This window comes from Pseudopodoces humilis, chromosome 3, assembly GCF_049639895.1.
Source record: "Pseudopodoces humilis isolate 2021_Gansu_Grassland_sample_001 chromosome 3, ASM4963989v1, whole genome shotgun sequence".
Lineage (NCBI taxonomy): Eukaryota > Metazoa > Chordata > Aves > Passeriformes > Paridae > Pseudopodoces > Pseudopodoces humilis.
Window position 1 is genome coordinate 96417166 of NC_142202.1, and position 26010 is coordinate 96443175.

Sequence of the window (26010 nt, forward strand, 5' to 3'; positions counted from 1 at the left end):
CATTATTGAAGAGAACAAAAATGACACAAGCTTCAACTCTTTTTAAGCAGTTTGTCTCAAGTTAGAAATGCACTACTTCCCACTGCTCCAAATAGCTCATAGATTAACCACATAGTTCCATTGCTCAGGATATTCTAGTTCTCCAGAAGTCTGGGGTTGAAAAATTGCTATTTTTAAGAGCAATTTTGCTCTTGTTCAGGCTATTTTGAAATTTTATTTTTTCTAGATCTGTTATTTAGAAAAGAATAATTCTCTGATGCAAGTACACTGTTGAGTGTTCTTAATGTTCTTTGGCTTTTGTATTTGAACCACAGTGTGTAACGAAACATTTGTAAGAAGCAGTTGTTACAGGCAGTTCCGCTCTGAAAAATTGCAGTCCAATTTACATGAGATGCTGGTAGCCCTGATGGAGTAACCTAGAAAGAGAGGAGATTTTAAGGTTGCTGAGGAAGGGAAGTTGGTGTCACAGAGTTCATGATTTTGTGCAGATCACTTTGTTTAGTGATACAAAAGATTAGTTACAGCCCTGCAAGACCAATGTGTACTGCCTAGAGCAGCTCCCTCTTATGTTGAACTCCATCGTCCTTCAGGTAATCACAGGCAATCCACAGGGAAAGAACTGTGTCAGTTGGAAGAGTGAAAGAGGTCTTGGTCATCAGGTTGGACAGCTTTTTGGATCTTAGGGCTGCTATTCATATGATGCTACAGCAATAGTAGTGTTCTGCAGGCCATATGTATGTCTCCACATCTTTTTCAATATTAAAAATAAACAATTTTGTCTAAGAAAAATCCTTGCAGGTCATGTCAATATTGGAGGCACTTGAATGCTCGTGACACAGATGATACAGAGGGCAGCAGTTCAGGACAGTCTGGCCAGGCCTTGAAATCAGTCACCTGTCCTGTGACTGGGCTTTGGATCCTGGAGCAATCACTCAACCACTGTGGCTATTTCATACAAGTTAGGTAAAAAAAGATGAGCTTAAGGAAGATAGTCTGTTCCATAATTAATTTTTAACAGTTGAACATACCAGCTGGGACCATAGTCTGATCATTTGTAAGGAAAATAGGATCAAGATTGGATGGAGCTGACCTGCTAGTTGTAGATATCTCATACACATCCAACATGATTATGATGTGGGACCAGCTATCCAACATTCCGTACATAGTTTTGAGGAGAAAGAAATGCCATTTGCAGGGATGTGGAAGAACACAAACAGTTATATTTTTGTCTAGTGTTAAACTATGCTATGCTGGATTATGGATAAAGAAATTTAGTATACATACCTTGTTAACCAGCTAATTTAAATAATAAAATACAGATAAATCATTCCTATATTTTGGTTGAAGTATATTAGTATGAATACACAATCCACTGCTTTTTGGCAATTTTGTGTATCATTTTGCAGTGTAATAAGCATAAAAGAAAAGGGCTTAATTTCAACATTTTAATTTTGATTCATGGTATATAAATGGACTAAGCACTTAAAAGTCAATTTAAGAAGTGAGAGTATAGATATAAATAATGTACCCATTAATTGTAATACAGATAATATTTTGCATATTTCTTTTTATTCTAAATAGTCATAATAAAAAATGTAGTACATTAGGAAGTTTTCTGGGTTTTATGTGTGAAGTAGAGAGAGTTCAAAACTTACAGCAGTGAGAACAGCCCTTCATCCATTAATCTCTGAGAAGTCTGTCTCAAAGAATTTAAGTTACAAGTAATTGTATGAAAAGTGAAAGATGCTTTTCCATTAATTTAATTTAACATGGCCAACATAGTCCTCTTAATTTCCTCTGAATCTCACCTAAAGCTGTTTTCAGCAGTGCTGCTAATCTCCATTTCCTCTTCATATTTTATATGGAATTTGCAGCCATGGTATGCATTGATCCCATTATTGTTGTCTTTATCATGTAAGGCTGTAAGATCTAGTTCTTCTGGAATCTTCCTTTCCTGGCTTCTGTGGGCTCTTTGTTCAGTCATCTCCATTGCCCATAGGAGTGCAGCCTCTCAGGATGTTGATTCTGCCAGGATCCTTGTGTTGGCCAGTGGGGTTGGCTAAGGTACTCATAGATCATTCGTGATTGATAAGGAGCAGAGAACAAACTGTTCTCATTTTCTAGTAAAATCTTAAAATTCCTTACTTACAGATTTATTTATTTTAAATTCATCTGCGTAAAGAAGCTATAAAGTCATATTTTTACATATAATTATTTTCCTTCATAATAGGTAGGTCCTTAGGTCAAGAACCCTATTTAGGTCCTTAGGTCAAGAACGCTATTTCAGATTGCTTCTTGCACATCTTCATTGTACTGTGTGGGATATATGAGGCTGATTTTTTGTCATCTGTTCTCCATGACAGATGGATTTCAGGAATTTGTTTAAGAGGTTTTAATTTTATATTTACGCAGTCTGACCCACTTCTATTCATACCATTTGTGTCTGTGTTCCTTGTGATACATAATAAACTCTCATATGATAGCTTGCCTAACCTGAGACAGCCTTTCCATTGGTAATGCCTATGTGCTTCTGAGCCTGTGAGAGCCAACAATTAAAATGGAACATTAAAATGCTATTTCATTCTTTTATGAGGTAATTTGGTCTTGTTTCTGGTTAATAGAGCAGTAAGTTCCAGAAAAGTTAATGCTACCAAAATCAGTCTTTTAAAGCTACAAAACTTGTGAATAATTTATTTTGTATTGCAGAGGGGGAAAAAAATAAGCTATGTGTAAGTAAAAATTGAACTTCTGCTCCCCTGACCAGAAGCTTATGTAACATGGGGTGGAGTTTGTTTCCTTTTCCCCTTTTCATTTTCCTTGTGATGATGCAGCATCATCTGTACTCCTCTATATGAAATAATTGGGTGGGAAGGTCCTAAATAAGGAATATGGCATTAAATATCTAGTTGTATGTGTTCTAGAAACATACTTCATAGTGTATTCCTTCCCTTGAGCTCTGGTTTCAGTACCAGCACAAGGTTTTTAAAAGTTTGTCTGTGTTGGGACTAGGTATACACTAGCGTGTACTGCAATAGGATGGCACTTCTTGATGGATAGTGATAGTTGGAAAAAATAACATAAATAATATATATACAATATATTTTTTCTCTATATATAAAATAGTGTGATTCTAGATATCACAACTGCTTTAGCATTTTTCACTAGTGATACTTCTGTGATGTTACTAACATCCACTGTGTTTAGAATTTTTATCAGAAATATCTGAAAAAAGTGATAGAAGAAAATAGTGTGAGATTTCATTTCTAATGTGTCCTTAGTTACTCAAGCAGTGGTCTTAATTTGTTTCTTTTATTCTGTTTCGAAATTCCAGTTGTTCTAAAGGAATCATACCATACATACATGGTCTAGAAATGTCACTAACCCATGTTGTTAAAAAGTTTTCAGCACTGATGTCTAAGGTGAACTGTAATAATTGTTACTACATTTTGTAAGCTTATAAAATAGCATAATTTGTGGTGAGAGACTTGTTTTGTCCGTTGATACAGGGAAACTGCTAGCTATGAAAACGCATATACAAAGTATTTCTCTAATATCCACAAATGACATTTTACAGGCATCTCAACTGTGTATAGTGCTGACGACTAAGTACAGTTGCAAGGTCTACCTAAAGCGTGGTCCTGTTTCTGAATGTCAGCCTATGCCATAAGTAAGGACAGACTTGGATTGGAGAAATTATCTGCTTTATGTGATGCCTGTACAGTGATGTTTGGCCATTTTGAGTTTACTGTCTTCCTTTCTTTTTCTCTTCTACTTGTCTATGTGAGGCAGGCTGGCTGAAGCTCCCCTTTTTAAAATTTATGGGGTCTGATGATGCTATAAATCATCATTTTTTTCACCTTCATCAGATTTAGTTAGTGGGATAATTGTGGCAGAATATGAAGTGCTGTGGGGAAAAAAGATTTAAAATAAAAGATTGTTTTTACATTGATGACTTCCTTTAGTTTCTCTACCTATCACAAAGACAAGTGAAGAAATGCACAGACTAAAGAAATTATATCTTAAGAGTATTCCTCTTTGTTAATAAATTTTGCAGGAAAACAGAAGAAAAATATTCCACTTCATTGCTACACATGGTGCTGGTTTTTTTTCTCATGTGTTACCACAAATACTGCCTGAAGTTAACACTCCCCATATAAGACTGATTCAGTCTTGGCAGTTGCTCAGGAAAATTCTTCATTCACGCTCACGTTGGCAGCAAAAAACATATTAAAACCTCTAGTGGAACTGTTCTGTTGCTTCAGAGCTACTGTCTACCTGTAAAATCAGCTGATACAGCTTAAATAAACACCACTCAAAAGTTGTGGTTCCAGTTGGTTATTCAGGCCACTCAGACATGCAAATAGAATTTTTTTCTGAAATTATACAGATATTTTAATTAAGAAATGTATGTATAATCTAAGGAGGTATAGTACTGTTAAAGTACTTAATTGTATTCTTTCACAAGGCTACATAGTCTCATTGTAGACAGTGCCAGCTTTACACAGCATTCTTAGTACTATGAGCAATAAATTTCTAAAGGCTGCCTTATTACAGTTACCGGTAGGTAAGATTTAGGGTGGTCTCTTTGCTGCAGGGCAATTCTTGTAGAGTTTTCTTGCATTCTTTTTATTATGTTTGCCTTTCTCCAATGCAAATAACTCTAAATTACTTGAAAAAGTATTTTTGGAACTTTTTAAAACCAGATCATGATTCAGAGTTTCTGTTCTTAGATTATGTGCAGTTAAATTGTGAAGTATATGCAAGCATGTAATTTCAGATAAAATTTTCATTTAAATTAATTGAAATGGTACAACCATTTAAATGTGTACAAACATTTAGTCTCCTATGTCATCTTCATCCTCTCTGGCTTGAAAGTAATAAACAAAAACTTGGAATCTAGTCTGTTGAAATGGGATTTTTAAGTGTACTTTTAATTTCTAGTCAGTGAAGCTAGGATTTGAAGTTCACTACCTTATCCCTTCTAAAAATCCTGTAGATGATACTAATACACTGTTGGTGGAAGTATGCCGGTGCATATAAAAGCAAGCATATACATCTCTCTCTGTATGTATATGTAAAAACCTGAATATTTTTCAGAAACTTGATTTTGTATATTTCTCTTTTACCCAGTGAAGGAAAGAATTCTTTCTTTTGTTTTGGTTTGGGGTTTTTTGCTGTTAAAAGATCCTGCTTTATCTTTTCAGTAACTGATAATCTGATCTTCTGTTGCTTTTTGGCATTTAAGATTTGTTGAACAAGCTGTAGAAGGCAGATCAGAAAGCATTTCTGATTACTGGTTTGCAACTGGCAAATTCAAAGATAAAATATCTGGTCATTGGAATACTCTTCTGTGCTTCAAAAGGGTTCCAGGTGAGGGCTGCAGATCAAATTTGATTGACATGAGGTGATGTTTATGTTTTGACAGTTATGAAAATGTGCAGCTGTTCATAAAGAAATTGAAATTTGTGGTCTTAGAAAATTCTACCTGATCTTGCTCTTTATTTCTTCTGTTCCCATGCTTTCAGTGTATCCAATTTCCTTTCAGCGGCCTTTTTTTACTTTTTAGTTTTGCCTTTTGTATGCTGATAATACATATATATACATATATACAAATGAGATTAATTCATGTGAAATGACAATCAAACATCACATTCTTTGAAAATAAAAATCTCCAGTGTATTTAAAAGTGATTGCTAAAAAAAATTGTCTTAAAATTAAACCATTTTCCATTATAAATTTTTTGTATATTATTGTAAAACCCCTAAAGAGGAGCAGCAAAGGTCAACTGTAAAATAATAAGCTAAAATAAGAGCTGTTCAACTTAAAAATAAAATTTCAATATATAGCAGTAATTGTAGGGTATTGCCTTTTGTGGAAATTATCTAAGCTTAGCTGGCATACTTTTACTGTGTAAGAGGACATTACTGTAGAAATTGGAAGTATGAAGTAGAGAGCAAAATCCATTCTCCTATGCTCTTAACTAAAGATTTTAACTACAAGATATGCTATTTGTTTTAAATACTTCCTTGACATGTTGCCCGGTTAAATTCAGTACCAAGTGAAATATAATAGAGTACATGGTCTTGATTCAGAGTAGTTTTGCAAAAGACAGTATGTGATAAATTCAGTGTTTATATAAAATTGTCTTGAACCTAGTGGGATACCACAGGAATAGATACGTATGCCTGCTTATAATAGAAACCTGTTACAAAGAAATACATCTTTCCCTTTATGCCTTAAGTGGCCTAAAAGTGAGAAGGTGAAACTTTTCAGGCAAGATAATGTAATCCTTAATCTAACAAGCAAATGTATTATTTCTGTTGCAGCTGAGTGTTAATGCAGTCAATCCTACTTTCTTGGTTTTTTTTTCCTTTTTCACAATATAAGTGTGTTCACTGAGGGAAGTATAGTTGGTTTCTTCCCCGCTAATCTTTTTTTTCATTACATTTTGTACTCCAAATTTTACAACCTGCCTTTCAGCTCTTCCTAATACTATTATTATTGATCTTTTCGAGTCATCAGCAAATGTCATTTACTTCTTCCCAGTTGTTTTCTTGTTGAACTAGACAATGTGAAATGAAAAATCAGTGTTTTCTGAAAATCTCTTTTGCCTTTTTGGAAGTCTGACCTCTTATCAGTTCTAACACAGGTGTTAATCAGTTACAGAATTGCATTGGTGAACGGATCTCTTCACATGTATTTTATATTACTGCCATGTATTTCTTTTTGAGAAGTGTATGTAAATTGTACTGGCGCCTTATATAAGTAGCACTCGTTGAAAACTTTACCAAATCTAATTAAATTTATGACCTGTTTTTTTAACCAGAAAATCAGTCCATTACTGTAGGAACTGAACAGATACGTTACCCATACCACATATAATTTAAATAAAGAGAAGTGTACTTGTAGACACAAACATACCTGGGAAAATGCACTTAACCAAAAATCTCAAGAGTTTATAATTTATAAGCAGTGTATTTAAGGTCTATATTTGGATTGAGTGGCTTGAATAAGTGCTGCAGGTTTTTTATGAGCAATTTGCTCATCTGATTTGACCTGAAATTACACATTACTGTTTATTTGGGCTGGTAAGAAAGCCTTGCCAGTGGTAAAAGGGCGTTCCTTTTCTCTTCTTCTTTCCACAGTTGTGACATTTGTATGAGAGCATGTGTACAGTTTTGTGCTTTCTCAAAAAAAACCTCCTGCTGTTCAAAAGGATTACAAGGAAACTGAGGAAGAGGGCGGAAAGAGCTAGTGTTTCTGATACTTTATTCAAAGTTCGTAGCTTGCTTAATAAGCAGGAAGTAACAGACATTGATTGGATGGATTTGCTGGATGTTTACAGTAAAATTTCTTCTGTTTATGCCATGAGTTTCATAAAGAAAGAGACAAAACAGACTACTAGAGTTTTTTAGATCCTCCTGTGAGAAATTGTAATACAAATTCTGGTTTAAAAATTCATTACAGTAACTAGCCTTACACCCTGAGCCAGCTCTCCTCTGATTTTGTTTAAGAGGTCTGTCACCACGCTTGATGTACTACTGAGGATCTCATTGCAATGGTTTTTGGTCTCAAGCTATGAAGGAAATACTAAGCAGTTGAGAAATAATACATCCATAGAGTACATTTTAAAGTAATATAGTTCTGAGTGCTTGTTACAACTGAGGATTTAGTTGTAAAAGGAAATAAATCAGATTCTTATGGAGTCTAAGTTGACCTGTAGTTGCATTCATCATTCTGACATCTGCTGACACCACTTCTGATGATGTAGATTGGTAGTGAGTTATTCTTTCCTCTCACAGGGATTGTAGTAGAGTAGTTTTATTCAGCAATACATAAGATCAATACTTTACAAAATACAGAGTTCAAAAAAACTGTATAACAAAACATTAAGTAAATTTTATTAAAAATTGATAATGTGAGATATTTCATCTGTGCTCCATTAAATACCTGTATTTGTATGTTCAGTTCTGGTAGTAATTTGATTTTTCTGTATGAGTGTTTATTGAAGTGACCTTTTGTTGCATTTTACATGAGGATGTAAACATACAAACTTGTTCAGAATTGACAATGCTGTAACATAGTCATTAACTAAAACTTTAGCTTCTTTCAGATTTTATACAGTTTTTCCCCCCTTTTTTTACCTTTGCCTCAGAAATCCCTTTGAGTGCTGCAGAAGGTGCATCCTCAGTAAATTAAGACTACCTTCTCCAAAAAAGCAGTACCAAACTAGCTGGTTTTAGGCACAGCTTTCTTTTTGGCAGGATTACTGTTGGATTTTGGAGTTGTTAGAACTTGGTCATCAGAGAGGTGGTAGAGGTAGAACCAGCCGGAGTTCAGATTTGCTTCCATGGGTTTCAGTGCAGTTTGCAACATGTCTGCAAAGCAATTTTTCTGTGGTATTTTGGCACAGAATTTACTCTTAAATTATTTTCCACTTCCTTTTTGTTGTTGTACACTGCCTAAACTGACTGTGTATCTTCTGTCATGCTAGGCACTATTCAGAATACATACATTGAACATCTTTCGTGACTGGTTGAATCAACTTCTACATGTCTCTTAATAGAACTTCAAAGGCAGATTTATTTTCTTAATGTGTTTTCCAAGTATGATGATGCATGAAACTCATGTGTGCGTCCATTACAGGAACATAGCAGTCAGGCAAGCCATTGGGAATAGTTAACATCAGCAAAAGAGAATTTATGTAAATGTAAGATGCTTACTGTGAAGGTCATAATTAGTGAGTCTTGTGATTAAAATTTTGTCAACCTTTAAAAAAAATTCTAGAGTGAGTGGCTCATTTTGTATAGCATTTACCTCTTTGACGTACAAGCCTGTTAAGAACAGGTGCAAAAATCTATTTAGGAAGCTCCTGAGTCCTGTTATTGAGAAAAGATGAAGCAAAAGGTAACTTGAGAAATCCCCTTAGAATATGTGTATAGCAGATGCACATATTAAAATATTAGAAATGTGGTGGTGCCTTGGAATAGCTACCGAAAACAGAGACTAGACAAAATTAAGAGGATAAAAGTGGGTATTTACTGAAGGCCTTCAATAGGTGCACCTTGGGCACTCAGACACCTCCGAGATGGACGATGGCCACGAGTTTTTCATACATTTATAAGTTTAGTCCATTTGCATATCAGGAGTTAATCATCCAGTTACAGCTTCAGGTAATAAAGTCATTTACTCCAAATTTGTCCCCCCAATTCATTGTTGTTTACATCTCTCAGGGCATGAGACAGTAAGGTGTCCTTGAGTTTCAGGCCTGGAGAGGAGTTGTTTTGTCTGAATAAAATGGGAGAACAGTAGCTGACAGGGTATGGAGTTTTAGAATTTTACACTAAAGCAGTACAGGATCTGAAAAATATAAAAGCTACATCCTGAGGCATCAGTGGCATGGTATTTTGCAAGGCCTATATCCCCATTATGCCAGCTGGTTTGGTTTCAGTAGTGGTGTTTAGTTCACATTCGTTATTGTTGTCTGTGTATCAGGATTATGCAGTTACCTGAAAGCAAGATGTTGCACACATTAGGGTTCAGGTAAACTCCTGGAACTGCCTGTGAAGTCAGCCAGGATGCCCATAAATGTAGAAAATGAGGTCTTTGACAATACTAATTATAATGATAATGATGATAGAAATAATAATAATAATAACAACAGTAGTAGTAGTAAACCAGTAATAATTTGTTTTTCACCCCAAATATTGGTTTAAATTCCCTATTCTTTGATGTTTTGAATGCACCAGAAGATACACAGAAATATGCTAAGAGGTTTTGCATGCCCTGGTTATATCTCTTTCACAGGCATACTTTGAAGGCCAGTAATTTCATCTTATTTCTTCTACTTTGGTTGTAAAATATACATAATCATTAAATGCTAGTAGTAATGTAGCTACAACTTGAGTAAACATCATTTTTTTTAATCCTTCATTTTAATTAGTTAAAAGAAATCTTCAATGAAACATTATACTTTCCAGTACAACTTGTTTTTGAAAATTTCAGTTAGGTGCACCTTCTTGCCTTCCTGATTATGGTTTACTTGTGTTTGCCTATTTAAAACATTTTAAACATGCCACATGATATAGCTAAGAGTAAGTTTCCTATTTTCTCATCTTTCACATTTTTCATCAGAACAAGAAAAAGATGTGAAGGCAAAAATTATGTATTTTTTATCAATTTTTCACTTATTTATATCCATTATGTCACATATTTATGATGTAAACACTAGTGAGACATACCTTTTTTAACTTGGGCAAATCACAAACTGGTCATTATAGTAAACACACTTAACACAATTAATTGCGTTTCTAGGTTCTATGGTTCCTTTCTCCATGCGGATTTTGCATGCTGAACTTCCTCAGTACCTAGGAAATCCTCAGGAATCACTTGACAGACTGCACAGTATGAAGATAATCTGCGCCAAGGTAACAGCATCGCTAGGCACTAACATTTCTTAATGTTTAAGAAATAAATTTTATTGGCCTTATAAAGAACATTAAGTTTCAATTACGACATTTTTACTCCTTCTTGATGCAAATAAGAAATTTGCTATTAAAAGTAATGAAGTGCCTCTTGCATTTTAAGAGAGATCCTTCTTTTCTTTGTGGTAGCTCTGGCTCAGTTGAGTAGAACAGAGGACAACTTTCATGTTTTTGCCAGACAAGATGTGGAGCACAGTAAGCAGATGTGTTTAAGGGCAAGTAGGAGAGATTTCTTTCCTTCACTCAGCCATGTCCAGCTTGCTGAAAACAGTTGTTAATGACCTTGATTCTTCAGAAATAGTCCAAATAACTGATTTTAGAAACTGTAGTCATTTAGGAGTGTAAATATAACCTGCTGAGTTTGGTTGGGGTTTTTGTTTTGTTTTGTCAAATGCCATAATAATTATGGCCTGAATTATAACATGGGATTTGTCAGTACTGAAATTTGACTTATGGTGTTGTGAGCACTAACTTTACCCACTAAAACCAGCAACCCTGAACCATAAGCATTTGTCTTAAATGTTTTTTTTCACAGAAATCTTTCCCAAGTAGTCTAATGCACCAGTGACCGTGAATTTTACAATGTGGTAAACTGTAGAAGAAATGAAACATTATTGCTTTATCTATGACACTTGAAAGTTCAAAACTGTACGTAAGATAACCATGTGTGATCACTTTTCATTTTCAGTGTTCCTGGCAAGTTTCCTATATTTACTCCTTAAAATAACTTGGATGAGGGAAGTGGAGGGATATGACAGTTGCTAATTCTGTAGCTGTAATGGCATTAGGTATATGAAATCAACTTCTAATAAATTAATGTGTAGGATAACCAAATGTTTACAGTAAAAAGTCCAATTATTTTTATTATGAGAGGAAAAAATGAATGGTTTAGGTAATAAAAGGTGAAAGTGGCACTTTTTATAAAGTTGGAAAGAATTGATTGGGAAACCTTTGAGAGATATATCTAATTTGGCCAAGAAGTGATACTTCTTAGCACTTGACAACTGCTGTTACCTCTTGTCTGATATTACTGGCCAGCTATTCTCTCCAGGCCTCTTCCTCATAAACAGTTCTCAATTTGAAGTAATTCTGTTCTTCTAGAAAATGCCATACCACTTCTATAGTAGGATTTCATGATGTTTCTACTAACATTTTGCCTGCCTCAGTCTGCAAGAGATGGGCTGTTTCATATCTGTTTCATATCTTGGGTTTATGCAATCTGGTATTAAGTGCTTCACTGTCTGCCCTCAGTCATGGAGGTGCCACTAGGTTCCAAAACTGAACTGGTTTCTGCGTTCCTTAATCTTGTAACAAAGAGAGGAAACTGAATGTGAATGCAGGAGTGACTGCTGAGCAGGGTATCCATCAGCCATCTGGCAGATTTGATTGACATGGCCATATCTCAGTTACAGTGTGATCAGCCATGATTCTCTGCAGGTTAAAGATTGTTGGTCAGTAGAGGAATGAAATAAAAGGAAATTAACTCTGTTCTCCCCACACACGCTCCTTTATATCTTCAAGTCATCTACAGCCTTGAGGTGGATCTGCCTCTGATGATTCTCTACAACTGCATATCCTTAGACCATAGCCAGTGTACCAAGGAAGCTTTTAAACTGTAATAAAAGATTTTGTTTGAACATGAACTAGGCTGATTATTTGTTTAAATAAGGGAAACTTAATATGGTGAAGAAGATGAAATAGAAATAGAGTTATATATTAGTATATACATATTTCCCTGCCCACTAAGTTCTTGAAGAACAGGTCTCTTCCTTGTGTTCTCAGTTCATCAATTGCTAGTGACCTGGGTCACTGCAGATTCTTTGTTATCCCTTGTACTCTTGGAGAAGGCCGCTTTAAAGCTGGCTCTACATCTTCCATGAGCTCTTCTGAGGAGTCTCTTGTTCTCTGCTCTTGGTGTTGGTTCAGAGATTGTCACCTCTTGGCCTTTGCCTTCCTGTGTCTGAGTCTGCAAGGTTTTCCCTGTGTTTGTGTGTCCAATTGCAGCAAGAAAAACAATATCCCTTTGGTTCTGACAGCTTCCTCTAGAGCCAGGATACAGTAGCCAGGACAAGCTATTGCTGATGGATGCTTCTGTAAAGTACAGTAAACAGATAACTACTAACAAATAGAACATCTGTCTTTGAAATTTTTGAAATATTTCTCATCAGTTATTCTACGTACCTCATTGCAGATTACTTCCTTTGTTTGTATTCATTTAAGTACCTTAGTTTTTGGAGCAATTCAAGGACAATTGTAGAAAGAAGAGTGTGAAAAAGGGCAGCTTGTAAAGATAAGTGTGTTTTTAAAAGACAGTTGTAAATTGGTGGTAATTTAACCATTTGATGGTTTTATCATCATTTATTTTTATCAAGGCTGGCTGATAAAAAACACTGTATATGTTTTGATTTTTGTACAGAATGCTGTTTGTCTAAATAATCTCTATCTCAATTGGAATGTTCAAGAATATGGTTCTAATACTTACAAAAACCCATGGCATAACCACAAAAATAACATAAAGGATGTACACTCATTAGTTTTAATATTTGTATGTGACACTTGGGAACCATTTGGGTTATAACAGAATTAATTGGGGAGCTTTCAACCAAAAGCCTCTAGTGTTTTACCTCCCTATTTTAAAAAGTGGAAAAATAATCTTTGGTCATCCGTATTTACAGAAGGGCATACGAATCATCATTATGTAAATGAGATGATCTTAGAGTCATAAAAGCTAGAAGAAAGAAAAGACCTATTAGCTCACCTAGTCTCTCTCTGCAATGCAAGGTTGTTTTCTAGTTTTTAATGAGCCAGCCTATGGTGCTGAGGCCACATCTGAGCCTCTGAGGTTATTCCAGGCTAATGGTAGTGCATTCTGATCACAAGAAAATTTGTCTTTGATTTCTCTTCCTTAATGTAACGATGAGGTTTGTTTCCTATCCAATACTTGGTTTTAATCTGCAAAATTCTTTATTGCTTTTTGTTGTATATGTTCTACAGACACTTGTCAACTTTAGATTAACCATTCCACTTAAGGATGGAACTGTATTTATTTTGATTACTTGATCTTTACAGCCTCCATCTATTTACACATCTCTGGTACCTGAAGCAGGATTGGTGGTTGAGTGCAAAAATGTTATTTTAATTTTTTCTGAATATATGTTTCCATATTTTTTTTCCTGTAATAATGATTTTATGTATTCCTGCAAGTGTCTGATCAAGATCTGTTTAGATATTTTGCATCTTTTTCTATATGAGCAACATTTGGGAAAGAAATTATCTGTAGTGCCAAAAGGCTGTTATAGCCTGGCGGAGGAGTCCAGTGAAATTGTTGCTGTCTCTGTGTTATTGCTGGTCTTCCCAACATGAACTGCCTCAAGGAGTTGTTGGACCTCTAAGTCCACCTTGAAATAAATGGTCTTTGAACAGCCAGGCAATAAAAGTAACAATAGTAACTTAAATCACAAAAGGACTTGTTCTTTTCAAGTGTTCATTTAAAAACATAAGCATGATCACTTTAGTGATGATAATGCTGAAGACAGGCTAAAAAATGCTCAGCTGGAGGCCAGAATGTGAAAAGGACAACTGTCAGGCTAAGTCTAAACTTGTCTTGTTTGTATGTACCTCTGCTTCCCCAGATGTTTGAGGGAGAGCTCATGGAAATTTACACGTTTCATAGTACAATATATTTCACTTTTAAACCCTAATCCCTCAACTGCCACAGCCATACTGGGCACTTGTACCAGGTGGGAAGAGCAGCGGCAAGTGGGTTAACAGTCTTGCTTCCTAAAAAGGCCTCTGCATGTGTTACTTCTGCAAAACTTGTCAAAAATACTTTGTGCCATTTTCCCATCAGCCACAACTTCTGTAGTTCCACCACTCTTCTTCATGAGTGGTTATGTTCCTCCATGGTCCTTTGATACACACTCTTCCATATCTCCTGGCCTTCTGTTTTATTTCCAAATTGGTGAACTTTCCAGTCTCTTAGGTTTGATTACTATAAGCTTCTAGTTGCTAAGGTGACGTAGTTTTCTGTTTTTCATATGTTACTTCAGTCTGCAGGGTATTTGTCTTGACACCTTGTTTGTTAGGTTCATGGAACCTATGATGACCCTTTACAAGTCTAAATACCCAAAAAGCCACAGTTCCAGAAGCACCAAAAAAGCGTGAATGGTGATATGCGTATGTTAGTAATTCTTGCATACAGACAATACATAGGGAATGAAACAGAAGACTCAGTGAAGTAATAATAGCCAGTGAAACGAAGTAGTGTGCATAATAGTAAGTGTTTAAAACAAGAAAAAGCACAGGTCATATGTAAAGCTGATGAATTAAATTGTAGAAGTGTTCAATCATATTTTTCTTCATATAGTTGGAACATGGGTGGTTAGAGCTATGTCTTGTGATATTGCTCGAATAAACAGTTTACCACCTAAATATTTCATACTGACTAAATGCAATACTTACACTGAGAAACTGTCGGAATCATTAATGTTACTATTAAGCAATTCTTGGAAAATGGGGAAATGCCCATTACTGAAAAACTGCAGGTGATGTTTTTGTACTTCAGGGCAAAAGAGAGATAAACCTAGGGAATAAAACAATTAGCCTCAAATCATTGCTGAGCTCTGTTTTAATGATGTTGAGCTTGAGGTCACAGCTAGATATCCCCAAGTAATGTCACAGAATGGTTAATGTAATACTCTAATTGTATGCTAATATCTAATTCTTCTCTTTTTGTTTATTTTAGTGAAAATGTTTTCAGAGAAATACATTGTCTTTTTAAACAAGACAGCATGTCACCTTGATGAAGGGCCCTTGTGTTTATACTATTTCAAGAGTAGGAACTTTGGGCCTTATTGAATCTGAGAGGAAATCACTAGATATTTTGTAGGGGAAGAGAAAGATCAGGGTTTTTACACAAAGTAGATTATAAAGTGGTTTGAATTTGTGGGAGAGAAGAATGTGGGTTCGTTTTTTTTTGACAAGGTACAAAATTTTTATTGTACACTAGGCATTCAACACTGAAAGGTGGCACTTTGGTTTCTAAGTGATTTCTAGGTGGCTGCACTGCTTTTGAAAGTGGTACTGAGAGTCAGTCTTGCAGGCATGCCACTGCCAGCTCATAAATTGCCACCTGTCAGCTAAGTGTCTATTGGTGTATGCTCACAGCCTCTCAAAATTTGAGGTAAGGTAGCTCAGTCTAGCCCTCTCACCAAAGTTTACAGTAAACCGTATCACCTTGTATTTGTCATAGCCTAACAATTCTTACCAGGAGAATTAACCTTGCTCAGCTGGCGGGTGGTAAATATTCTAGGTGTATGTCTCTCCTTGCTCTTAAGTTCTTTGTAGCTGAATTTATGAACTTGAGTTCAAAACTTCACTCTAGTCTGTGAAAAGGGCTTGGTAACTCATAGGGCAATTTCTTCCATCTTAATATGATCTTGAAATTGGTGGTATGAGATAACTTTTTGGAGGTACAGATTATCTTGATTGGCTGTAGAAAACACTAACACACTTTCCAAGGCCAGATTAATTCTACATGTCTTCTTTTGAGGACTTGTGTTGATTTGAAGTGTTCCTTTGTGAAACACTGAGCACAACTGGAATACTTCGTTAGCTTAGGAAAAGACAATTACTTCTTATACTGCCAGACACTGAAAGCTTTGTTTGGAGGTGTGCTTAGTCCCCAGAAGAGGCAGTGCTTTGTATTTCCTTCATTAGGTGTCCACAGTGGCTGATTAAACAGCAAATGGCCCTAATAGTTTTTTGAAGGAAATCTCAGGCATCATTCTCCAACCAAAGTTATATATCTGTAGTAGGAAAAATGGGGTCATCTGTGAGAACTGGAAAATGAATTTGGAGAATTGTAATGGAATTAGGAAAAGGAAAGTTGACATGTGTTTCAAATGGAGCCTTGTATGCATACTTTAAAAGTGCTTCAGATACAAGCTTCATTAAGTATACATTTCTGTTCTTTCCAATAAAACAACAGATGTTTCATTCACTCAACAATTTACATGACCTAAAATCTACAATAAATTTAAAAAAGCAATAAACCCCAAAGTTTGAGAAGGAAATTGCAGTAAGAACTAAGAGGTATACTTCATTAAAGACAAAAACATGGAACTAAAGAAACTAAAGCCCATACTGAGGGTGAAGAAGTCAGGAGGCTGTGGCCTTCTCTGAAAAAAATCAGTTTTGACTTTCATTGCAGTCATTAATGTTCATTCTCTGGTGAAGCATATTTCCTGTTTTACTTAACAAAATGTGTGTGACCCTAGAGTGTGCTGGCATTTAATGTTCTATAGGTATCATAAACTGAACTCTAACATCCTTCTACAGTACAATGACTTTCTTACTTTGTGCAATTGATCTAGCTATGGTAATAACCAGTAATTTTGAACTGTACCTAAGTGAAGCATTCCTGCATGAGTTGGTTTACACAGAGACTGTCCATTGTAGATAATTTGCATTAAATATATAGTGCTGCTTAAACTCATGTTGGTTACTTTAAAAAAATTACTACAGATACTAGAAAATTTGGAACAAGGCTTAGCTGAAGATGGAAGTATGACTAACATTACACAGGAGAACAGACAAGGTAGGTATTCTTTAAACATTTTTTTCACAGACAGTATGTTTTTATTGATTGCCTAAGTGTGCCAGAAGTTTTCACAAGACTGCCCCAGACTGCTTAAAACTGTAATTTTGTAATCTTACAGCCTACTCAGCCCCTGAAATGATACACCTTGTACTACTTTTTGCTGGAATTAATTTCACAGTTTTGCCTTTGATCAAACTCATGCAATAAATCAATTCTTTTTCTTACTTAGGAGAAACAACATGGCTGTTATCCTTTAGTGGTGAATATATAAGTGGATTGCTATTACAGCTCGATGGGTGTTTCATCTTAAGCCTTGGCTGACTGACTCCTCTCAAACCTCATGTTTGCCATCCACTCAGTTTTTTCAGATTGAACTACCCCCATACCATGGCTACTCTGGCTTAGGGTGCTGCTGCACAGATGGCTGAGTCTCGCTGTAGCTGTATGGTACTTAGACTCCAGAAATATCTAAGACACTTGTTAAAATAATATTTAGATTATATTGAGTTACATCATCATTTTAATGATTTTATACCCAGTTATGTTTTCTCCTCTTCCTTCTATCTTAGTGATGTTGCTTCAATAGTATAGGGCAAATTACGGCACAAAAAAGGGTGATCAGAACAACCTTTTTTTTTTTTTTTAACTGAATTTATACTTATGAGGTCATCTGAGTATACTTGAAAATTAGACAAGAGAAGACATTTTAGGAGGCATTGCTGTAGATTTGTATGAACCCCTCATGATGCCTAGCAAGTTAAAAACACCCACCAAGAAAACAAAAAATTTTCACTTTTAGCTAACAGTCTAAGGAATGTTACCAAGTTCTTTCTAGGAGACCATTCACACAGAGCCCTTGGAAAGTAAAGGTCAGGCTCTGAGATAGGAGAGGCTGGATAGAGTTAATAGCAGAAAAATTATAAATAATTACTTTAAACTGTCTTTGTGGAAGGGTGCAGACCTGTCTGAACTATTTTTCTATGTGGTCTTCAGTTGCACTGGATGTAAAAGTTGCTTTAATGTGTCACTGTACCTGATGTGATACACCTTCTGAATGCCTAAAATCCTAAATCCTAAAATCACAAACACAATTGAGAAGCATATATTATAAAGGTATTTACACATATAGTCAAATGAATACATTTACTACTCTTCTCAAAAGGTTTAGGAAAAAGGGACATAATCTTACATTGAAATTAGACACAGCATTTAATGAGTTTCTGTTCTTTTCTCTTGTATCTTATATTCTTTTTGCCTCTGTTCTTCTGCTTACTTTTTCCTGTTAGCACCTTCTGCCAGAATTTTCGTCCTCAGCTGCACATCTTTTGTTTTTTAAAACTTTAAAACTGAGCTGTTGGTCTCCCTTTAAGGTGCAAGGACTTTTTCCTAGCTGTATCATAATCCTCTGTCCTGCAGTCTGCTTCACTCATGAGTTACTGGCTCCTTGCTTTTCCTCTCTGCTTCTGCTTCAGAGCTCAGATGGGCTCAGGAGGAGGCATAGTTAGAAAAGCAGCAGCTAGTAGTTATCAAGGGATATGGCTGCAGAAAATTTGGAGAGATCTTTATATGTCTACTGTGCAGCTGCCTCTAGGTTTAAGACTGCCAAAAAGCCCATGGGACCTTTGCAGAGGCTGTTGACTGCTGTTGTCTGTGGAGGTCAGCCAGGTCTGCTCCCTCTCTGCTTTGTCTCTGCATTTGGAGCTCCAGGAGGCTTAATAATGGGTTTGCTTTTTTTCATCTGAGACTCGCTGAAGCAAACCTTATTAACTTCATATGAAGACAACCCTAATTCATTATGGGGATTATGCTTAGCATGTAATTTCCATGCTGCTGATGTAAGGAGGTGCAACACCAATCAACTTACCACGTGCATCTCTTGCCTGGAACAGAGCACCTCATTTGCCAGTTTTTCAGCAGGCAGAGAGATTTAGCATTGCACCACTTGCCTGGTAACGCGTTCTGTAAGATGCCAATTTTGTAACTTCACAGTGCCTATTGAAATGAGTGTGGAATACAGAGCCCTTAATGAAAACAAGGAAAAGCAAATGCTAGAGTGGAAGCATGGCGGCATGGACCTGCAGAGTGTTTCAGGCATCTCAGTAAAACAGTGATCTGCTGTTGGGTTTTGGCTTTGTTTAGTGCTTTGCAGGTTTTTTTTAACCCCTTTCAGCCAGTGCTAAGAAGCCTCATCCCACAGAGCTACAGATTTCCAGACCTGGTTCCTGTTCCGTTTATAGCACAGGCTGGAGACATCTAGTTTGCATGCTTTCAAGTCCTTTTTTGAGAACTGCAGCTGATGCTATCTGATTGTTAACATGAAACCTGGATGTCTCCAGTGTAGGAATCAGCATCTAATTTGTTGTCACCTAAGTCCTAAAAAACTGACTGTGGTTACCAAACTACAAGGACGTGCAAAAGAGGAGATACTTACTTAAGTGAAATAGTGAATGGCAGTTACTTAATTATGTTCAGATTTTATTGATACCCACAAGGAAAGAAAAGGAATGTGTCATGAAGTATTTGTTCATGGCTTACAGTATCATCTCCATTAGTAGCACTAGGGATGTGTGGTCACGGGAGAATTTCTAAAACATAAAATACAAGGTAAAGTATCGCAGGTGAGATATCAGCTTCAGTCTTGGACCCTACATTATAAGCCTCTTTCTGACAAAGATAATTTCAGAATATTCATGGGTTGGATTTTTTTTGTTTTATTGTTGAAGAGGATGGAAAGAGTTTTCCTTTTTAGGAAAGGCAGTAGACATTTCACCAAGCTCTTATTTGTAATGACTTCTTTGTGTGCTGAAAGAATTATCTGTCTAATCTGCCATGCTTTCATCAGTGACTACATTAATGATACAAATGACTAGTCTCAGTTAACACAGTTTTGTTGAAATAGCCTCTTCTCCCTTCCCCCCACTCTCTTTCAAATCATTACAGTGACCTTGACAGCTGATTGACTGAGATACATGTATTTTTCAAATGTCCTAAATTAATAGTCCTAATGTTTATTTTTGAGGATTAGAGAAATACTCCTAGCATTGATCTATGGTACTGTAACACGAGAGAAAATAAGGGTCTGTGTGAACTGTTCTCTTGCAACATGAGGAGTCTGTCTGCAAAGCAAGAGTTAGAAATCTACTGCAGCTTTTAATGCCTGTAAGCTCCAGGAAAATAGGGAAAGCAGACAAGCTTGGCAGATTTTTTTCAGCATATCTCTCAGCCAGAGGCAAGCACAAACAGTCCCAGATTCAGACATTTCTCACTCTGCATGTTTTGGTTCTGGAATTACATTCTAGCTATGTTTGATTTTTTTAATTTACCACATTTAATGCTGTAGATTACATGTTTTTAAACTGTTGCTCATTTTCACTTGAATCCTTTTATGCACCTTTTGTTCTGATATTGGAAAATGCGTGGCTTATTTCAGTGTTTAATATTTAGCCCAAGCTGAGAGCTGAGTGACTGTCTACTGCTCTGCATTGTTGCCTTGTGTATGGTACCCAGAGCTGCTTGAGCAATTCCCTTGGAGAAATGCAGAATTCTCTGGTGCTGCAGCAGGGCTGAGGATTAAAAATTCTAGGCTAAAACCCAGTGGTGTTAACGAGGGGGACCTTTCAAAATCGTAATTCATAGGACCGATAATTGATGGCAAGAAAGAACCTCTAATTTATTTGTGCAAATTCACAAGCTGCTCTTATTTTGCAGCCTCTGTTCAGCTGTGGAGGTCACGTCTGGGCCGGGTGATGTACTCCATGGCAAACTGTCTGCTAATGATGAAGGTACGTGGGTGGCAGAACTGCAGAGGTACCGTATATTCCAGAATAGAATGTCAGAGAAAATGCAAGTGAAATTACTGGTGCAGAGATAAGGGAAGACTACCTGACAGTACATGAAGGTTTTGCTTATTGAAGAATTAATTAGGCTTAATAATGTCTTATTTAATAGATAGCTATTTGCAGTAATGTTCTTTGGGAGCATATCTGTACTTATTTCTCCTCAAATCATCCTAGAGAACATGCAATAACAATACAGAATTTGCATTTTTAAATTGAATTTTTCAAACACTTAACTAAATGCTCTAATTAAAAGCAATTATGTGCTCTGCCTTTTTCAAACTGTGCACTAGGAATGTTGCCCTGTTTGTGAGGCTTAGTAACACTGTAGCTTTTGTATGGGATAGTGATCTGGAACATCTAAATACATCCTCCCTTGTCAACTGATCTCAGTTGTAATATGTCTTCTTTCAAGTTTAAATCCTCACTAGTGGGTAGGGGTGGAAAACAAAGCAATAAAAGCAAAAGTGACTAGCTTTCACTGCTGATGTTTTCCCCCTTGATTCCTCCTTATGTTTTTTAACCAGCTGTACTCTGGTGCAACAGTCTTAGCTTCCCCTTGTATTCAGGAAGTAGAAATAAAACTACTTCTGCCAATCATGATGTGGTCAGGAAAACTGGGGTGTCGCCATTCTTGCAGCAAACTGCTGTTATCCTGAGCTGAACTGTGCTTTACAAATCAGTTAGCAGCAACAGCCCTGCAGCAGGGCTGTCAGCAGTAGAATCTTCACAGGCCAAGATTTGCACTCCTGGCTCCCTGCACTTTGACTGCCGAAGGTCATGCCAGACCTCATCCTCTGATGTTTACTGAGCTAATTCCCAAACAAGGATCCATTCTTAATTTTACAATAACTCAAAAAGTAGGGTTTCTTCTTTTTTGTTGTGTTTTTAATATGAGAGCCAGCTATACAGCTGTACATGAAATGGAATATTCTTGTTATTAGAATTAGGGGAAACATACATTTGTTTGCATGATAAAATTGTAATAAGAACAGTTCCGTCTTGCATATAAATAATTGTTCATTAAAATAGTTTCTCTTTTGAAATAGCTACATGACAGGTTCATTTTTAAAATCATTCTCTTTTTCAGTAAGCAAGTGAAGAAAAGCATGAGCTGCTATCCTAAACAAAGTAGAATATATAAATAAAAAAATACTGGTATATATATTTTCAAGAACTTCACTTTACTTTTTGATGTGAATTCTTTTTTAACTCATGTGTTTTTCATGTGTACACAGGAATCTACATGCACACACAGTTCTCACTTTGCTCTGGTTTGGTCTTGTTAGGGCTATTTTCTTTGAGTAACAGAAATACTTGTGAATACCAATTATCATCTTTTTTGAAATGGTATTTCAGAAATACTGCAGCTCAGATACTTCTTAAGATGACCGGTTGTATTTAGGACCTATCTCACTGCTATTAAATTAGAAATTTATGGTTCACAATAACTTCCAAATTATGCACAACTGCATGTTAATGCATAATTAGTTCCATCCAAAATTTGCATTTCAGTGCATTGGCTGTAGGATACTTGTGAGTCTCAGTTTTCAGGAATATCCCCAGACCATTCAAACATACAGCAGTACTGCAGTCAACTTCTTTACCTTCTGGAGTATCCAGCATGAATCTATTCAGATAAGTTTTAAACACACTTTTTTGAGTTCTACCGTGAACAATTATATTAATTTAACACGGTTCCACCCATTTTTGCTGTTGTATCATATACTTTAAAAATTGCAGTTGTTTTTATTCTAGTGTTCCAAGTGCAAGTAATTTAAGAAAAAACAGCGAGTTCATTCTCGAAGTCAGCGCCATCTGTTGCCATCTAGTGTCCATTTGCAATATTGCAAGACTATGCTTGATCCCCAAGTACTGTTAGGTGATGGAATACCTTGGGCAAGTAGTTGATGATGATGACAATAATAATAATTTATTAAAGTAAAACTGTGTGACTTTGGTATAAAAAAAAAAAAAAATATTACCTTACTTTACTGACCTCTTTCTTTGGCCAAAAAAACTACAGTAGTATTTAACAGGGAACAATCTTGTCAGCATTGACACTTGAAAATTAAAAAAAAACCACTAAGATTAGATATTGGCCCTATTTAAATCTCTTTTTGTTATCCTCAACTCTTAGGTTTATTTCATGTAATATCTTTTCTGCATTATCTGCCTGAATCAAAGAATTCTGTTTATGTAGTACAATGATTTTTGCCTTTTTAAATATACCTCATTTGTTTCATAGTTAAACATCTCCTTAAATTTTGAGATGGAAGGGTATTTTATTTTGGAGGTAGTGAGTGAAGGCAAAATGATTTATCCAGGCACAGGAAATCAGTTGTGTCTCCTACACCCTGGGAATATCTTTCCTAGGTACTGAACTCTGCCTGCTGTGTCCCTTTATACCATGCTACAGTTTGGTAGCAGTTCAAGGCAGTCTTTCTTTCCTGTTCATCTCCCTTTCTTTGTATAACCTTTCTTAAATGGGTTCTACCTTCTTTCTGTACCCCACTGTTGAACTTAACCAAATGACAAAGAAATGGTGGATTGCAGTTGTATCAACTGATATCAAACAGCTTTCCTGTTTCCTGTGAACAAGAGACAACTTAAGGAAAGATGTGGAAATACAGCAGGAAGGGAAGGGGGGGCCATGTAACCTCTTACTGCAAACTTCCATTTACAAGAACTGTGGGCTTATGTCACTATGAAAGCACATCCTGAATATAGCAGCATGAGGGGAATATTAATTTAACATACAGCTGATGATGTGCATTGTTTCTTTTCAAAAGTATATCTGCAAAATGCCTGTCACTTTACTAAATCGCCGTGGAAGTGTCTTAAAAACTTTCTAAGTTCTTCTTATCTGAGCTAAAATCGCTTTTGACATTATCTTATCAGACTTATATCTCTCTGAGGAATAAACACTTAAGTGTTTTCCATATATATTATAAATGCACTCTAATTAAAGGCACATTTTATGCTTTTTTGTTTTCTTCAGTGTTGTGTTAACTTTTGTAGAGCTTGCCCTTCATAAAAGAAAAGCATTAGAATTTATTTTAATCTGGGTATAAAACAATTAAAATGGTACTAAGAAGGAGGTAACAACTTGTGCTAGTGACACAAGGGACTGATGCCTGAGGACTTTGGTTCTTCTATGATTTAAAGGAGAAAGACTGCATGAATCATCATGTCTTTTGCCTGAATGCTGCAGTACAGCTCTCTGGATTCATAGCACTGTGAATCTCTGTTTTCATAACCCTTCCACAACTGCACTAGATAGAGAGGAAGGATAAGTTAGTTATCCCTGTCCTCTCTCCCCAAAACCTGAACTATCTGCTCCTTGTCTGAAGTCTATTGAGATAGACTGTTTGGAGGTTTTTAATCTAAGGTTCCTTGAACTTACTCTCAGCATTCTACACATCATGGTCATTTATGCTTATTTCTAATTAAGTACTTAAGGTGGTGATGGGGGAAATATGAAAATGTGTAATGCAGTGACCTTGAAGGGAAGTGCAGTTACACTGTGGTGCATTGAAGGAAAAATATACTCCAGCAAGTAGGTCCAGTGGCTTACTAGAACTATTTTGGATTAGTATAGGTAATGTTGGCCCCAAATTTTCATAATAAAAGAGGTATTGAGTTATAAAACAATAGGCCAATTCTCATTCATATCCTAAATAGTGTAATTTCAGACCTTCTGGGATTTTTTTGCAAAGGTGTGGAAAACTGAAAGGCTCTTAATCTTTTTCAATTAAAGACCATGACAGTATGTCAGCCACATCTCTAAGTCTTAAGATCACAAACTGTAATCAGGGTTTTTACTGGCAATACTTAATGTGTTTTACTCCTCATAACCACATCTTGTATCAATCAAGACTTCACTCCTCAGAGACGGTGTGTATTTATCATTCCATCAGACAATCTCTGTTGTATTATGTCACATTAGCAAAACAGTGAATGACAACAGTCTTTAGTAAGTGAGACCAAATATCATCTATTTTACAGTGTGTTCCATCAGAAGGAACTGTCAGATAAGATGCCTCTATAACTCACCACAGAATAGTAGGATATTCAAGAAATCTCCTAATGCTTTCATCATAGTGTGGGGAGGACAATAAATGCATATTAAACTCACTGTGGGATCCATGGGTGACCACAGAATGAGACTGTATTTAGAAGTGAACAATGATGTTTCACAGTTTCATCCTTGGGCCATCCTTGCTTTTGCATTTGGACTTAAATTTAGTCTCTTGTCATCTTCTGGAAAAAATGGGTCCTATTCCTGTGGCAGATACTCCAAGGCATGGGGTGGGTAAGCAGAGGCATGATGTGCTGTGCTGTTGTATGGAAAGAGGATGTAACCACCAACAGAGTGCATAGACTCTTAATGTTCACCTCTGGTCTCACATTTCAGGAGCTGTCAGTGTTTATGTGCTTATAGTTGTAATGCATATGGTGTTGGAGATAAGGACAAGGAGTGCAGAAAAGGAGGAGGGTTTCATTCCCTCACTCAGCCAAATCCATTAAGCCCCTGCAGCATGGGCCTCTACGACTTGGCTGCTTGTTCCTACCAAGGCTGGCTGCTATGTACACGAGGAAGCCTGTGCTGCTGTGATGGTGCAAACTCTGCCCACTTGTGCAGCTTCTTGTGGCTGAAGCTTTTCTGCAGTCAGTTCATGCAAAGCTGTAGACTAAGCTGGCAGAAGCACTTATCTATCAACTTGATGCATGGTCTCCTGGGAGTTGTTTATGCATCAGTTTGGGGATGTGACTGCAGAGCCGCAATCCCTCATGGTTGTGCTGTGCATCTTTATTGTGTAGCCAGAGCCTTATAGTGTGCACAAGAGTGAGCACTGGGTAAGGGGCAGCTTTAGAACCACAGAATTTGATACAAGAAAATTATTTCTCTAGTGACTACATTTGATGCTTGAACGGATAAAAATCACAGTTCTAGACAATCCTTCAGATTTAGTAGGTTGTACTGTTGGAAGAATTAATAGGTACTACAGTTATGTCTGGGGTTCCTCTAAAGAGCTAGATCAAAGGGTCCCTATTCCAAGTTTTGTATGCCTAACACAGTCGTACT

The 26010-nt window shown here is 36.4% G+C and overlaps 1 protein-coding gene across 1 annotated transcript in view; it reads left to right on the top strand.

The window, feature by feature from the left end:
* Positions 1-26010, top strand: part of TRAPPC12 (trafficking protein particle complex subunit 12) — a 49892-nt gene that overhangs the window by 13536 nt on the left and 10346 nt on the right. Inside the window, exons 6-8 of the mRNA XM_005521891.2 lie at positions 10315-10427; positions 17010-17082; positions 20794-20867. Coding sequence (XP_005521948.2) covers positions 10315-10427; positions 17010-17082; positions 20794-20867 — 260 coding nt within the window. The remainder of the gene's footprint in view (positions 1-10314; positions 10428-17009; positions 17083-20793; positions 20868-26010) is intronic.